Source organism: Eretmochelys imbricata, chromosome 28 (genome assembly GCF_965152235.1).
Source record: "Eretmochelys imbricata isolate rEreImb1 chromosome 28, rEreImb1.hap1, whole genome shotgun sequence".
NCBI lineage: Eukaryota > Metazoa > Chordata > Testudines > Cheloniidae > Eretmochelys > Eretmochelys imbricata.
Window position 1 is genome coordinate 6,765,476 of NC_135599.1, and position 15,922 is coordinate 6,781,397.

Sequence of the window (15,922 nt, forward strand, 5' to 3'; positions counted from 1 at the left end):
ATGGGGGGGGGGGGGTCACGGCGTCTCCCCTAGACCCGGATGGGGGGGGTCACTGCATCTCCCCTATACCCGGACTGGGGGGGGTCATGGCATCTCCCCTATACCCAGAGTGGGGGGAGGGGAGTCACTGCGTCTCCCCTATACCGGGACTAGGGGCGGGGGGGTCATGGCGTCTCCCCTATACCTGGAGTGGGGGGAGGGGAGTCACTGTGTCTCTCCTATACCCGGAGTGGGGGGGGGTCACGGCGTCTCCCCTATAACCGGAGTGGGGGGGTCACAGCGTCTCCCCTAGACCCAGAGTGGAGGGGGTCACGGCGTCTCCCCAATACCCGGACCGGGGTGGGGGGGTCACGGCATCTCCTCTATACCCAGGCTAGGGGGGAGGGGTCACGGCATCTCCCCTATACCTGGAATGGGGGGGGTCACGGTGTCTCCCCTATACCCAGAGTGGGGGGGGGTCACGGCATCTCCCCTATACCTGGAATGGGGGGGTCACGGCGTCTCCCCTATACCTGGAGGGGGGGGTCACGGCATCTCCCTGATACCCGGACCGGGGTGGGGGGTCACGGCGTCTCCTCTATACCCAGGCTGGGGGGGTGTCACGGCATCTCCCCTATACCCGGAATGGGGGGCTCATGGCATCTCCCCGATACCCGGAGTGGGGGGGAGTCACTGCGTCTCCCCTATACCCAGACTGGGGGGTGGGTCACGGTGTCTCCCCTATACCCAGACTGGGGGGGGTCACGGCATCTCCCCTATACCCGGAGTGGGGGGGTCACGGTGTCTCCCCTAGACCCGGACCGGGGGGGGGTCACGGCGTCTCCTCTATACCCAGGCTGGGGGGGGGTCACGGCATCTCCCCTATACCCGGAGTGGGGGGGTCACGGTGTCTCCCCTAGACCCGGACCGGGGGGGGGGTCACGGCGTCTCCCCTATACCCGGAGTGGAGGGGGTCACGGCATCTCCCTGATACCCGGACCGGGGTGGGGGGTCACGGCGTCTCCTCTATACCCAGGCTGGGGGGGGGGGTCACAGCATCTCCCCTATACCCGGAATGGGGGGGTCATGGCGTCTCCCCTATACCCGGAGTGGGGGGGGTCACGGTGTCTCCCCGATACCCGGACCGGGGTGGGAGGTCACGGCGTCTCCCCTATACCCGGGGGGGGGTCACGGTGTCTCCCTGATACCCGGACCGGGGTGGGGGGGTCACGGCGTTTCCTCTATACCCAGGCTGGGGGGGGGGTCACGGCGTCTCCCCTATAACCGGAGTGGGGGGGTCACGGCGTCTCCCCTAGACCCGGACCGGGGGGGGCGGGTCACGGCGTCTCCCCTATAACCGGAGTGAGGGGGTCACGGCGTCTCCCCTATACCTGGAGTGGAGGGGGTCACGGCATCTCCCCAATACCCGGACCGGGGTGGGGGGTCACGGCGTCTCCTCTATACTCAGGCTGGGGGGGGGTCACGGCATCTCCCCTGTACCCGGAATGGGGGGGTCACAGTGTCTCCCCTATAACCAGACCGGGGGGGTCACTGCATCTCCCCTATACCCAGACTGGGTGGGGGTCCCGGCATCTCCCCTATACCTGGACTGGGGGGGTCATGGCATCTCCCCTGTACCCGACCTGGGGGGGTCACGGCATCTCCCCCGGCGCCGCTCCCATAGCCGCCCGATGTCCAGGGCAGGCAGGGGTGCTCCGGGGCAGGCGCGAGAGGCAGAGACCCGGCCCCGTCCAGGTGATTCCTGCCTCTGGAGCAAGTTCTCTGCCAACGAAGGACGGACGGACAGACCCATCCCAGCTGTGGGTGCGTGCCAGAGGGACTGCCAAGCCAGGAAACCCGCCCGTGCCAAGACCTGTGTGTATGTGAGCGCCTTACCATTTCTCTATTCGCTCCTTCTTCTTTCTCTCTTCTCTAACATAAACGTTCAGCTTTAGATACTCAAAGTACCAGCCCATCCTTTAGTAAGATCCAACCTCATCCTGACCTGGCAACGTGGTTGGCCCTTTGGGGTCAGAAGAACATCTTGTATAGTGAGCAGAGTTTTTAAATAACTTCTCACTGTATGGGACCTCGGTGCTGACTGGGAGCCAGAGAACTGGAAGGCAATAAAGGGGGCTGTGTGATTTTTTTTTTTTTTCCTGCTTCTTGATAACCAGTGAGGGGGAACAGGAGCACAGTTTGTGACTGGTTGGTGAGTCTAACTTCAGTGTTAACCACCAGTTTTGGGAGTAGATGGTATATGCCTTTTGCAACCTTCCCTGACCTTGGCATTTTCATACAATCATAGAAGATCAGGGTTGGAAGGGACCTCAGGAGGTCATCTAGTCCAACCCCCTGCTCAAAGCAGAACCAATCCACAACTAAATCATCCCAGCCAGGGCTTGGTCAAGCCAGGCCTTAAAAACCTCTAAGGAAGGAGATTCCACCACCTCCCTAGGGAACCCATTCCAGTGTTTTACCACCCTCCTAGTGAAAAAGTTTTTCCTAATATCCAACCTAAATCTCCCCCACTGCAACTGGAGACCATTACTCCTCATTCTGTCATCTGCTACCACTGAGAACAGTCTAGATCCATCCTCTTTGGAACCCCCTTTCAGGGAGCTGAAAGCAGCTATCAAATCCCCCCTCATTCTTCTCTTCTGCAGACTAAACATCCCCAGTTCCCTCAGCCTCTCCTCATAAGTCATGTGTTCCAGTCCCCTCATCATTTTTGTTGCCCTCCGCTGGACTCTTTCCAATTTTTCCACATCCTTCTTGTCGTGTGGGGCCCAAAACTGGACACAGTACTCCAGATGAGGCCTCACCAATGTCGAATAGAGGGGAACGATCACGCCCCTCGATCTGTTGGCAATGCCCCTACGTATGCATCCCAAAATGCCATTGGCCTTCTTGGCAACAAGGGCACACTGCTGACTCATATCCAGCTTCTCGTCCACTGTCACCCCTAGGTCCTTTTCCGCAGAACTGCTGCCTAGCCATTCGGTCCCTAGTCTGTAGCGGTGCATGGGATTCTTCCGTCCTAAGTGCAGGACCCTGCACTTATCCTTATTGAACCTCATCAGATTTCTTTTGGCCCAATCCTCCAATTTGTCTAGGTCCCTCTGTATCCTATCCCTACTCTCCAGCGTATCTACCACTCCTCCCAGTTTAGTGTCCTCTGTAAACTTGCTGAGGGTGCAATCCACGCCATCCTCCAGGTCATTAATGAAGATATTAAACAAAATTGGCCCCAGGACCGACCCTTGGGGCACTCCACTTGATACCGGCTGCCAACTAGACATGGAGCCATTGATCACTCCCAGTTGAGCCCGACGATCTAGCCAGCTTTCTATCCACCTTATAGTCCATTCATCCAGCCCATACTTCTTTAACTTGCTGGCAAGAACACTGGGAAACCATATCAAAAGATTTGCTAAAGTCAAGATATATCGTGTCCACTGCTTCCCCCATGTCCACAGAGCCAGTTATCTCATTATAGCACCAGAGGGGTAGCTGTGTTAGTCTCTATCCACAAAAACAACGAGGAGTCTGGTGGCACCTTAAAGACTGACAGATTGATTTGGGCATAAGCTTTTGTGGGTAAAAACCCCCTTCTTCAGGTGCATGGAGTGAAAATTACAGCTACAGGCATAAATATATACTGGCACATGAAGAGAAGGGTGTTACCTCACAAGTGGAGAACCAGTGCTTAGTCAGGGTGGATGTGATCCACTCCCAATAACTGATGAGGAGGTGTCTCTTGGTAGCGTCGATTGGTGGGCCCGGGGAGGAGTTATAAAGGGTTAATAGAACATATGCACACAAATGATGGCAAAGCCCTTAGATCAGGTTTGGGGCAGTGAGGGAATAGATTGCTGGTTTGCAAAAGTCTCTCTGGGCACTGCAAAAAGATTGGACGGTCTTCAGTCCATTGTGCAAAACACCCCTTTTACTTGTATATTCACAGTCCGGAGGATTGGAGCAGGAAGGAGGTCAAGCAGTGATGTCTCAGCTCGCAATTTATAGCCTAGCCTAGTGCAGGTGCATGGAAAGTTACTGGCCCAATTTGGAGTCCAGGCTCACATGATCATATTAGTAAATATTTCCACGGCTGCTGATAGTCCTATCTTGACTAATGATGGTATGTTCAAGGAATATGATTTTATACATTTTACGAATGAATTTAAATTGTATTTCGCATGATTAGTTCTGTGATTTCATTTGCTCACCTAGTACTTCGCAAAGGTCCAGGTTGACTCTTGTGAGATGTGGGCACGTGTGCCCTGGCTTCCAGAAGAAACTAATGAGGAAAACCTATTGGAGAAGAGGAAAGCGTATAGGCTGCCCACCTGGGAAGGGGGCGGGCAGATGATGACAATAAAGGGGAAACGTGAAAGGATCTCGGTGCTCACTCCTTGGGATGTGGGGATGGGAATCGAGTATCGTTCAGCTATGTTTCTGCTTCAATAAACGCGACCAGACTCCAGTCTCCATGTGTTCCTGTGCGTGGCTTGATCCTGCCTGAAACGCAGAAGGGATTCCCCCACACTTTCTACCTTATCTCCCGAGAACAAGCAAATAACCCCTCCTTGGTCATAAGGATGACTTAGAAAGCGGCCCTTTAAATGTCACCTTACTTTAACTTTACACTGTTTTCTTTGTACTATGCTTAAAAGCTGCATTTGTAATTGAAATTTGTGCTTTCCATGGTATTTTTGATAGACGTTGAATTGCTATCACGAACAAATGGTCACTCAAAGCAGGTAAAACATTCATGTTTTCAGGAAGAGACCCAGTTGCAACAAGGTGTTATAAGAACAATAAATGAAGTCATAAAGTGCATCTTTTAGCCTTCTTCTTTGCAAAGGAAAAACCTCAGCTTAACCCTGCACACAGAACTTGAGAAATATCCTTATTGAAATTCATTTATTTCGTAAACCCACTGAAGTCGTCATTCTTTAAACTTGGAGAACGTGTACGGTGAGAAACGTTTTATACATCACGTTTTATACATCACGTGTCTTCTACATCACATTTCCAATGAAAGGTTTTGCTGTTTATCAAATGCTTAAGATGGAATAAACGTCTTTTGAAATGTATATTTGCAAGTATTTTGTATCTAAATGCAAACGTTCATGCCTGATCTCATTGTTTATATAAAGAGGAGGAGGACCGGTGGCACCTTAGAGACTAATAAATTTATTTGTCTCTAAGGTGCCACAAGTCCTCCTGTTCTTTTTGCGGATACAGACTGACACGGCTGCTCCTCTGAAACCCATTGTTTATATAAGTAGCTCCTGTGGGGAATGGAGCCGGCTGGGTCTTCTTGTCACCTCAGGGTGAGCTGCCCGCCCCACTCAGAGAGTCGCTTTGTGCCCAGGCTGGGCAGCAGTTGTGGGGGTTGTTATGTGACTCCCATGGAGGGATGAGGGGGGACGTTGCAGGAAAATAGGTTTGGGATCCTCTGACCAAAGCCAAGGTGTAAAGTCAACGAAAGAGTGAACACAACCAACTTTGAATCTCAGCACACCTGAAGGGGGGGAGGGAGGTTTCCCATCATTTCATGAACATCAGAAGGGTATAAAAGAATCCTGCTTGGATAGCAAGCACACCCCATCCAGCTCTGTAAGCAAGCTGCCACAGACCACTAAGCAAAACAGAGAAGACTCAAGAAGAATCCAACCCAAGGGAAACCTCCCCAAAACCTCAACGTGGATCGGCAAGAGAACGTTAACTGAGGTCTTGTCTACACCTGCAGTTGCTTTGCTGTAGCTATACCAAGAGGAGAGCGTCTCCCACGGGCGTAGGTACGCCACTTCCCTGAAAAGCGCTGTCTACACTGGGAGTTAGGTCAGTATAACTACATTGCTCAGGGGTGTGGATTTTCCACACCCCGGAGCAATGCACTTACACTGACATGAGTTTGTTGTGTAGACCAGGGCTGGGACAATGCCAGGGGTTTAGATTTGAACTCGTGTTTTGATTTTATTGGAATTTGAAAGTGGTGTTGTCACTTAAAATACAAACAGTTTCTCAAATGGTCAGACCATGACTTACTGGAGATGAGAAAAGGGCTAAACATTGATAAACAGAGAAATAGCGGGATTTAAAATTCTTGATATTCATAATTGGTCTGTTTGAAAACAGGTCCTTAAATGGCGTCTTCTAATATACAGATCTGAATATTTTCTTCGTTTTCATAGGGTTTAGCTACGATTTGTCACTTTGCCCAATTATAAACGGGCTGGTTATTCGTTAATAACCTACAGGGTACACCTGCCATTAAAGCAAATTATTTTGCCCATTTATAAACATTCTTAGTTGTCTAAGGATATACCAGAGAACGGAATCCCCATAATTTTGAGAAACAATATACCTTGGTCTCAACGTACCTGGAGAAAAGTACCCCTGTAAAGCTGAGCCTACTCTAATAGGGTTAAAAACTCTCCACGGAGAGGCATACAAAAAAGATTGTAACAGAAATAATGTGGAAGCCAGTACCTTGAGTTGCAGTAAGATAAACAATTAGTCGAGCTCGCCTCCCCTCTCTCATTTCTCTAAGCCAAATGTTTGTTCGTAATTTTTAAAAGAAAATTACTTTGTTTCCAACAGTTGAAATGACCCCTTTCAGCCCCCCAGGAGAATGTAAGGAGGACAAACTCTGTGTAACTCAGGCAGAAGCTGCTGCTGCTGGGCGGGGGCCAGATGGTGATGGGGAAAGAGCAAATCTCTCGGACTCACCCCAGTCAGCTTGCAGGTTGGGGGTGGGCTGGAGGAGAAACAGTATAAAAATGATGCCCGTGGACTTGAGGCCGAGATAGATTTGACCTCAGTGTGGCTAGTTGAGATCAGCTCTGTCGCCCGCACCGGGGGCAGATGGACATTCCTGGTAGGAGGGGGACACACTCCCATGACTAATGGGACAGAAGACTTGATAGAAAGGATCATGGGATTTACCGGAGGGCAAGCTGTAAAAGCAAGCGACTCCCCTGCGAGACCACAGTGAGCGAATGGTGCAAACACCCTTTCAAGGCCACTCTGCGGGAGGCAAAACCTTTGTCCAGGCCTTTATATGGTTCGTCTCCCTTGGGGATCCGCTGGTGTTTAATGAGGGCTGAGCTCTGAGTGAAGCGTTTCCCGCACTCAGAGCACATATAGGGTCCCTCTCCCGTGTGAATTCTCTGATGTGCCACAAGGTTGGAGCTGTTTGAAGCTTCTCCCACAGTCGGCGCATTTATAAGGGTTCTCGCCGGTGTGGGTGCCCTGGTGTCGCATAAGGTGTGAGCTTACCGAGAAGCTTTTCCCGCACTCGGCACATTCATAGGGGGTCTCTCCTGGGTGGATCCTCTGGTGTGTAACAAGGGCTGAGCTCCGGTGGAAGCTTTTCCCACGCTCGGAGCGTTTGTAAGGTCTCTGCCCCGGGTGGAGTCTCTCGTGTATAAGAAGGTCTGAGCGGTAACTGAAGTTTTTCCCACATTCGGTGCATGGGTTTTTTCTCTTTGCCGTGGGGATTCGCTGCTGGGCTGTGATTGCTTTGAGGTTCTTGTGAGTTCGCTGACAATTAGTGGATTTATCCACTTTCTCCCGTGGCTGGTTTCCCTGTTGCTGCTCTGGTCTGTGCTGACTCTCACAAGCTTTTCCCTGCTCACAACGTCTGGACACATTCCCTGTGGATGTCCGCGATAATCCTCCATGTGCTTCCACTTGCTCAGCGTCTTCCTCCTGAGGGTTCTGCTCCGCGTTCTCACCCACCATCGAATCACCTGCTGGGACAGCGAGAAAGAATCCAGCGATCAGTCATTCCCTGGGCCCAGCCAAAAGGGGAAAGGCTCGCGGGGCAACAAACCGAAGGAAGTGCTGTGGAGATTGAAAGAATTAGGAGCTGAATCCCTGACACTCCTCCCCTTAAGGGAGAGAGGCAGGGATCAATTCTGCCCTTACATCCCCTCGAACACTCAGGGGGAAGGGAGACCTGGGAGGGAGCTGCAGCCAGGCATCGGACTGGATAGGGAGGAAGCCATGAGCGATATCTGCCCCGAGGGTACGACACCTGCAGGAGACAATCCTGAGCTCAGAGAGTGGGTTTAATGAATTCACCCGTGCAGACGCCTCGCAGACTCTGTCTTTCCTTGGAGCCCTGGAGCTCCGGGACCCAGGGTTCTTCCCCTTTTCCCAGCTGGGAGATCACATCCGTTTTGGAAATCGGCAACCCTGTTCAAAGGGAAAGAAAACAAGTGAGACTGGGTGAATTCATGGGGCATTTGTAACCGGGAAAGTTCTACTGTTTTAACCCCGGGTTATTTCTAAACAGTAACATTCTGGGCCCAGCCCCCCAGGTAATCCAAGAGTATCTGTGCTCTGCTGAGAACACACACAGCCAGACACTCATCACGAAAGGGGGTTCCTAAAACTCAGAGACGGCATCTCTATGTCCCAGCCAGAGCGGGGAGTCACCCTGGGACTGCTTTATACTGACACAGAGAGGCCCCGTGGCAATGAGAGACTCACCAGGAAGCTGGGACCAGTGAGGATGGGCTGGTGGGTTTAGCGCAGTAGGGAACAGGGGCTTTCACTGAATGCAGCAGCTGAGGGCATGGGAGGCCAAGAAAGCCCCTTTTGAGGAATTAGGGAACATAGTGAGTCAGATGCAGTGGAAGGGATTCGGAAGATCCCCAAGTGTGTGGAGGAGGCTGGGGAATCAGTCACGATAAACTGGAGACTCATCTGCTGGGGATGACAGAGGAGAAAGACCTGGGTGTATTAGTCACTCAGAGGATGGATTATAAGACACCAATGTGAAAGGCAAAGGTAATCCTCGGATATATCGGGGGAGGAACTGGTAATGAGCAGCTGAAAGTCAAGTGCATAAAGAAGCTGAAAATGGCTGAGAACTGAAAAAATTGGACGGCAAGAGATGGCAAATCTCCGTGATGATTGAACCTGGAGATCAACAAGACGAGCTCTCATTGACCCTGTTAGCTGCTGCTGTCACATCAGCCTGATTCAACAGGCGTTTTAGGCTTCAGAGCGGTGTTTGGGGCTATTGTGCCTGCCGGTTGCGTTGTGTGGGGGTGATCTGGGCGTAGGAGGGGCTGGGCTGGGAAATTGGTGTTGGTTTGGGAAGGAGGTGGACGGCCAGTGCTCGCTGGGGTGAGGGGCTACGCATGTTTGGAGTTATTATGGGTGTGCGGTGTGGATTGGTGTGAGTGGTGTGTGCTGCGGTGAGGGGCTCTCACATTCGGGCATATTGCGGAGGCCGGCTGTGTAACTCTCTCACTGTTCGCCACAGTGCCGACTGCAAGCCTGGATAAAAAGAGGAGAATTCTTCGACCCGCTCATGGAGAACTTTGCTGTACGTACGTTGTGAACTACAGGAAACTGTGTGACAAAGCTCTGTCCTTGCCTCCGTGGGTCCCACGTTTCCTGGCGGGTTTTGCTAGCCTCAGAGGCTCACTGTGACCCTCCACGTAACCCTTCTTTCTCTAGAGACAAGGGTCACAGTCTACTGAGCCGTTTTCATCATAAGCCAGCGAGGGAGGTGAGGAGAAGTTATCCTTCCTTGCACAGTCTCTGTTGTCTCCCAGTCTCAGTGATTAATCAGGGGGCAAAGGTGGCGGGCGGGGAGCCCGGGCCCACCCTCTACTCCGGGCTCCAGCCCAGGGCCCCTAATAGTATCAGCTATGGTAGCTGACCTTTTAGAAACATGACATGTACAATTCCCTGGGCTACTTCTCCCACAGCAGCCCTCACTTCCTCAAGCTCCACTTCACCCTTACCTCAGGGCCTCCTTCCTTGTGCCTGATATGGTGTGTACTACTCAGCCTCTCCAACAGCATGACTTCCTCCCACAGCTCCTGACATGCACACCCACCTGACTGACTGGGAGGCTTTTAACTAGTTTCATCCAGCCCCTGATTGGCTTCAGGTGTCCCAATCAACCTAGCCTTCTCCCTGCCTTCTGGAAAGTTCTTAATTGGCCCCAGGTGTCTTAATTGACCTGGAGCAGCTTCCATTTCACTTATCCTGGTACCAGGGATTTGTTTAGTCTGGAGCTAATATATCTATCTCCCACTACTTTTCTATAGCCATCTGGCCTTGCCCCGTCACAGCTGACACAGCTTCCGCGAGAAATGAGAGAATACTTGGTGTCAGTGGGATGTGATGGACTGGGCGTGGGGAGGTGTTGTCTGAGGGGGCAATGATCTTATACTCAGCAGGATGAACCCATGACAGACGTGTAGGAATGACGCTGGGTAACATCACAACTGTCAAGGCTGAATCCCCACTCTGGCACTCCGAGTGCGGAAGCTGGGGGCCCGCAAGGATTCTAAAAATTCATACGGGCCACTCCAGGCTGGTATTAAACTCCCAGGGTTACAGCTTCTCTCTGACCTTGGCTTGGTAAACGCTGCCACCACCCAAATGCAAAAAAAACCCTTTGATATAGCCGAGGATTACCTTTGCCTTTCAATGCAAATGAAAGGGTTCGAATGCAACCCTTTCAATGCAAATGAAATGCAAGGAGCACTTGGGAATTCCTCCCTGTGGGGTACCCACAAGCCCTTTCACCCCCCCACTCCGGGGAAGAGCGGAGAAAGAAAACAAACAAAGGAAACCAGCTGTTGCCACCAGCTAATTAAACGACATGGGCACAAACCTCAGAGGACACAAAAACCCAAATCCTGTTCTTAAAAAAGGTAAATTTTATTCAAAACAAAAAGGAAGAAAATACACCTGAAACTTAGGCTTTTGCTAGATTTTAAAAGAGCAATTCCAAAAAATCAAGCACCCAAAACAGCGTCCTTGGGGGTCCATCTTAAAGTTTACAAGCAAACAAAAGCATCTGGGGTTAGCACAGAGGAGTCCACAAGCCAAAATAAAGAAATAAACCTGATCGCATCTAGCTAAACATTCCTTATCCCAATGATTCCTTCTAGGTATGGAAGATCACTTTTCATACCTGCTTCAAACCTTACACAGCATCCCTGCTTACAGCATTGCTGCTCCATGTCCTTGCAGCCCAGAGAGAACAACCGACAAAGGGAAAGTTTCTTTCCCCATTTTAAAAAGTTCTAGCCTTCCCCTTGGCTCTTTTGGTCAGGTGCCCGCTTTCTTTTCTTTATCTGGGGGACTTTGGAAGTCATTGCGTGACAGACCAACAACCACCAGCCTGCAAACAAGACCTGTCAAGTGTACAGTAATCCAGATATCTGCCCCAGGTGTAGAACTGATCAATGAAATTGTTTTTAATTGTTCACTTTATTAATAAAACTTCATAAGTAAAATTTTATGAATGAAACAACATTCATTCATAAAACCAGGTACCCCGAGAACTGGCTAATTGAGTTTCACTTTCAATCCAATTGCTGCTTAAATCACTGAAACTTGCACTGTTTCAACATTGTAATGTCTGCTCCCTGTTTGTCATTCATTATATTTGTCTATATTGGAACGTCTGCTCCCTGTTTGCCATTCCTGACACATGTCCATGTTGTAACTCAAACTCCATTTTAAAATGCTCACTTCATTTTTGCAAAACCCTGCTGTAATCTTATTAGTTTGCTGTGTGAATGAGGTAAGTATGGGTGCTGGAATCAACCTCCAGCCCCAGCCGGCCCTGATGAAATAAAGTGTAAACACCAAGGGCTGAAGATGCAGACAACAGCCCTGACAAAGCACGAAGAGTCCACCCTCAAAGGAAAAGAACAAAAGTACAATGGAAGGAAGATCAAAGCCAGGTCCCAGGCTGAAAGTCAGGTCTGCAATTGGCGGGTGACCAGTCACACCGGCCCCAGAGGCAGCCGGACACAGCAAGACCTGTAGACTCTGGATTCAAACTAAAGCCTACAAAAAGGATGGATGAGATGGAAGACTTTGGCGGGTAACATTCTGCTGCCAACATGGAAGGGCATCGGTGCATGCCCAACAGAGCCCCAGCCCTTCCTTGTGCCCGGCTTTCCTGGCCAGTTAGCCGCCACAAGCTACGAACCTAAGCCACGAACTCAAGCTACATTCAGGACTGGGAACTATCTAGCAGCTGTAGAAGTTTTGGTGTGTGTATATAGGTATTAGATATTAGTTATTGGTCTTAAATCAAATCGTGTTATTATAATAAACGTGACATCTTGTCTTGTCCCCTGAAACGATCCTGTCCAGTTTTGTCTGTGTAACACAGGAAATGCAGCAGATGACGGCGAAAAGGATATACTCCACCAGCAGTTCAGCAAGTGCCGGCTTGTGTGCCCAGCCATGACATTAAGTTAATGATAGGGGACTTCAATGCACAAATGGGCAACAACTCTACCTGCTGGGAAGGAGTTACGAATGGCGCTTGAATCTCCCTGGCACAAACAGCCTGTAGACAGGAGACAGTCTTTTTCAGCACAAGAGGATTCAGACGCTCACAGGGAGATCAGCCCACAGTGCGACTGTCAATCGGAGAGAACATGTGGGTATATCCCAGGGTTGGGCATTTGCTCAGGGGGGTGCCTGAGTCAGCAGATGGGGTCTCAGAGCATTATCCTTTAGCGGCTACGTTACAACTGAAACTCAAACAGATGACGAAGAGAGACAAAAGGCGAGTTGGAGCGATAGAGGAGTGCGGGGTCCAAGAAAGACGGGGGAGGTTCCAGACTGCATTCAGCAACTGGGCCGGTGTTTTACAGGAGCAGGCTGATCAAAAGTCTGTAAGGCAGATGGTTGAATGGGAAAAAGGACAGTAGACAAGACGGCAGTGGGCCACCGAAGAGGCCAGAAGAAGGTGGAACGTGGGCATTGATTGACGAGGGGCCAAAAAGGAACCGTGCAAGAGGCAGACCTCAGAGGCGAACGTGAGGGAAAAGGGCAAAAGACGAAAGCTGAGAGGCACGCAAGACAGAAGTGCCTGGGTCCCGGTGAAAGCTGTGGAGGCAGAAGCAGCGGCAGAGAGGAGAGATTTCCAGCAGCTCTAATAAATAGCGGAAGACAGCTCAGGAAAAATCAGACCCCCAGAGGCGATGCCCATCAGCGACTCTCATGGACAGATAGTTAAAATGCACGAAGAACAAGTCAGATGATGAAAAGTGCAAGTCCATTCCAGATTAAACTGCCCGGAGCCAAAGATCATGCCCAGGTTTCAGAGAAAGGCCAGTGCTAAGTGGGCACTATCTGAGGGACCAGTAACACCCAAGAAGTGAAAGCAGGAACCACAGGGCTCCAACAGGAGAGAGCTCCCGGGGTGGACAGAATTCAAGAAGCGGTACTGAGTTCGAATTGAACAGCTAACCAAACTAACCAAATAAGGGTGAAGGAGAAAGTGCCCCGTGACTGGAAACGTGGCGTCATTGTGACGGTGCTGAAAAGGGGGATCTTAGCGCACAAACCAGAGCGGTGTCAGGCTGTTATTAATCCTGGCTACCGTCCTGCTGGACTGAATTAAGGAGGGCGGGAAAGAAGCATTGTGAGCAGAGGGGCTGGGGTCCAGCCAGCCAGACCATTTGGGAACAGATGTTCGTTCCTCAGCTGTGCATTGAAAAAGCTGCGGCAGCGTAGTCAACTTCAAGAAAGCGTTTGATGGGGTCCGCAGAGAGACCTTGAGGAACATAGACAAGCTGAGCTACGTAAGGAGGAGTTTATATGACGGATGTACAGCAGAACCTCAGAGCTACGAACACCTCGGGAAGGGAGGTTGTCTGTAACTCTGAAATGTTCGTAACTCTGAACTAAACGCTAGGGTGGTTCTTTCAAAAGTTTACAGCTGGACATTGACTTAATACAGCTTTGTAACTTGACGGTGCAGAAGAAAATTACTGCTTTTCCCCCTTACTTTTTCAGTAGTTTATGTTTAACACGGCACAGTACTGTATTTGCTTTTTTTCTTTTTTGCTCGCTGCTGCTGCCTGATTGTGGACTTCCGGTTCCAAACGAGGTGTGTGGTGACCGGTCAGTTCGTAACTCAGGGGTTCGTAACTCTGAGATGAGCAGTGGGATTGGATGCAGGCTTTGGTGCATGGCTCCATATTGTGAGAGGGGTGAGATGAGGGGTGTGTCTCATCACCAATCCTCTTTCCATTCGCTAGAGAGTGGCTGACGAAGCCGGCAGCAGAAGGCATTATGGACCGTGTCCGATGGGTTGGCGCAGACGAGTTACACAACTTTGACTTTAGAGACTAATAAAGCTCACAAAAGCTTATGCTCAAACAAATTGGTTAGTCTCTAAGGTGCCACAAGTCCTCCTTTTCTTTTTGCGAATACAGACTAACACGGCTGCTCCTCTGAAACTTTGACTTTGCTGAGGACGTTGCTTTACTAAGTTTGACATGGAACAAAATGGTCAACCAGGGCAATCAAAAATTAGATTGCAAGTAAATGCCGGGAAAACCAAGATGGTGAAGGACGGAATCTGGACAACAGGTGCAAAGGGGCAGGTGACTGGCAAAGAAACCTAACCAGTAGAAGAGCTTTGCTCTTGGGGGAGTGTGGGGACATCTGAAGGTGTCTGCACTGGAGGTATTCGTGCAAGCTGAGGAAAAGCAAACGCCGCTTTTGGAAGGATTCGCAACATCTGGTCAAACAGAGGATCAGAGTCACAGAACCATAGGGCTAGAAGGGACTGCAAGGCTCATCTAGTCTAACCCCCTGCCAAGGCGCAGGATTTGTTGTGTCCAAGCCAGCCAAGACAGATGCTGTCCAGCCTCCTTCTGTAAACCTCCGGTGAAGGAGCTCCCGGGGCCTCCCGAGGAGTCTGTTCAGCTGTCCTGCTGTCCTCACCGTTATCTGCTGAGCTGTCGTTTGAACCCGTCGCCTCTTGTCCTGCCCTCGGTGGCAAGAGAGAACAACTTTTCTACTTCTCTTTTACAGCAGCCTTTCAAGTATTTGAAGACCGCTATCACATCCACCCTTAATCTCCTCTTTTCCAACCTAAATGTACCGAACCCCTTCGGCCTTTGCCCATCGGGCTTGCATTCCACCCCTTTGATCACCTTTGTCGCTCACCTCTGGATCCTTTCCACTTCCCCCACATCCTTTCTATACATCGGTGACCGAAGCTGGACACGGTGCTCCGGCTGAGACCGAACCCACGCTGAGTAGAGCGGTACTATCATCTCCAATGATCCACCACAACTCCCGGATCCTTCTCAGAGCCCTCAGCGCTCCCCCGGCCCACTGTCCCATCTCCAGCCAGGGCCAGCGAAAGGAGATAAAAAGACCTCCCAGAATACATTGGGGGGAAAAAAATCCCTTCCTGACCCCTGCACGGGGCCATCTGAAACCCTGAAGCATGAGATTCTTAGTAACGTAAGACATAAACCAGAAGTGAGCCCCAGGGCTTCCGAGCTCTGTCCCCCGCAATCGCAAGCAGCCCTATTAGACAATCACACGCAGACATTAGTCTGGCTCTTAACACTAAGTTGTTTGGCCCCCCACCTCCCACTCCTACTGGGAGCCAAGAAGGTGGGGCAGGTAGCTGGGGCAGGTAGCTGGGACAGGTGCACTGCAGGGAAGATGGGATACATATAAGCAAATATTGAACTAGATACTTGAGGGAGGAAAGAGAAAGTGAAGAAGACTGAGGAAGAACTGGCAGAAGTCAGCGACAGAGGAAATTGAATAAGAACATTAGAACGGCCATACAGCGTCAGACCCATGGTCTATCTAGTCCAGTGTCCTGTCTGCCGACTGTGTCCAGAGCCAGGTGCTTCAGAGGGAATGAACAAAACAGGGAATTCCTAGTGATCCATCCCCTGCTATCCAGTCCCAGCTTCTGGAAATTGGAGGTTTAGGGACACCCAGAGCATGGGGTTGTATCCCTGACCATCTTGGCTAATAGCCATTGATAAACGTATGCTCCATGAGTTTATCTAATTCTTCTTTGAACCCAGTTATATTTTTGGCCTTCACAACAGCCCCTGGCAAGGAGTTCCACAGGTTGACAGGGTGTTGGGGGAAGAAATACTTCCTTTGG

At 50.8% G+C, this 15,922-nt stretch overlaps 1 protein-coding gene across 1 annotated transcript in view; it reads right to left on the minus strand.

Annotated features, from left to right (window-relative positions):
* Positions 1–6,635: 6,635 nt before the first annotated feature.
* LOC144258328 (uncharacterized) overlaps positions 6,636–15,922 on the minus strand; it is a 119,256-nt gene continuing 109,969 nt past the window's right edge. The window contains 2 exon segments of the mRNA XM_077806811.1: positions 6,636–7,185; positions 7,187–7,436. Coding sequence (XP_077662937.1) covers positions 6,933–7,185; positions 7,187–7,436 — 503 coding nt within the window. The 3' untranslated portion in view covers positions 6,636–6,932.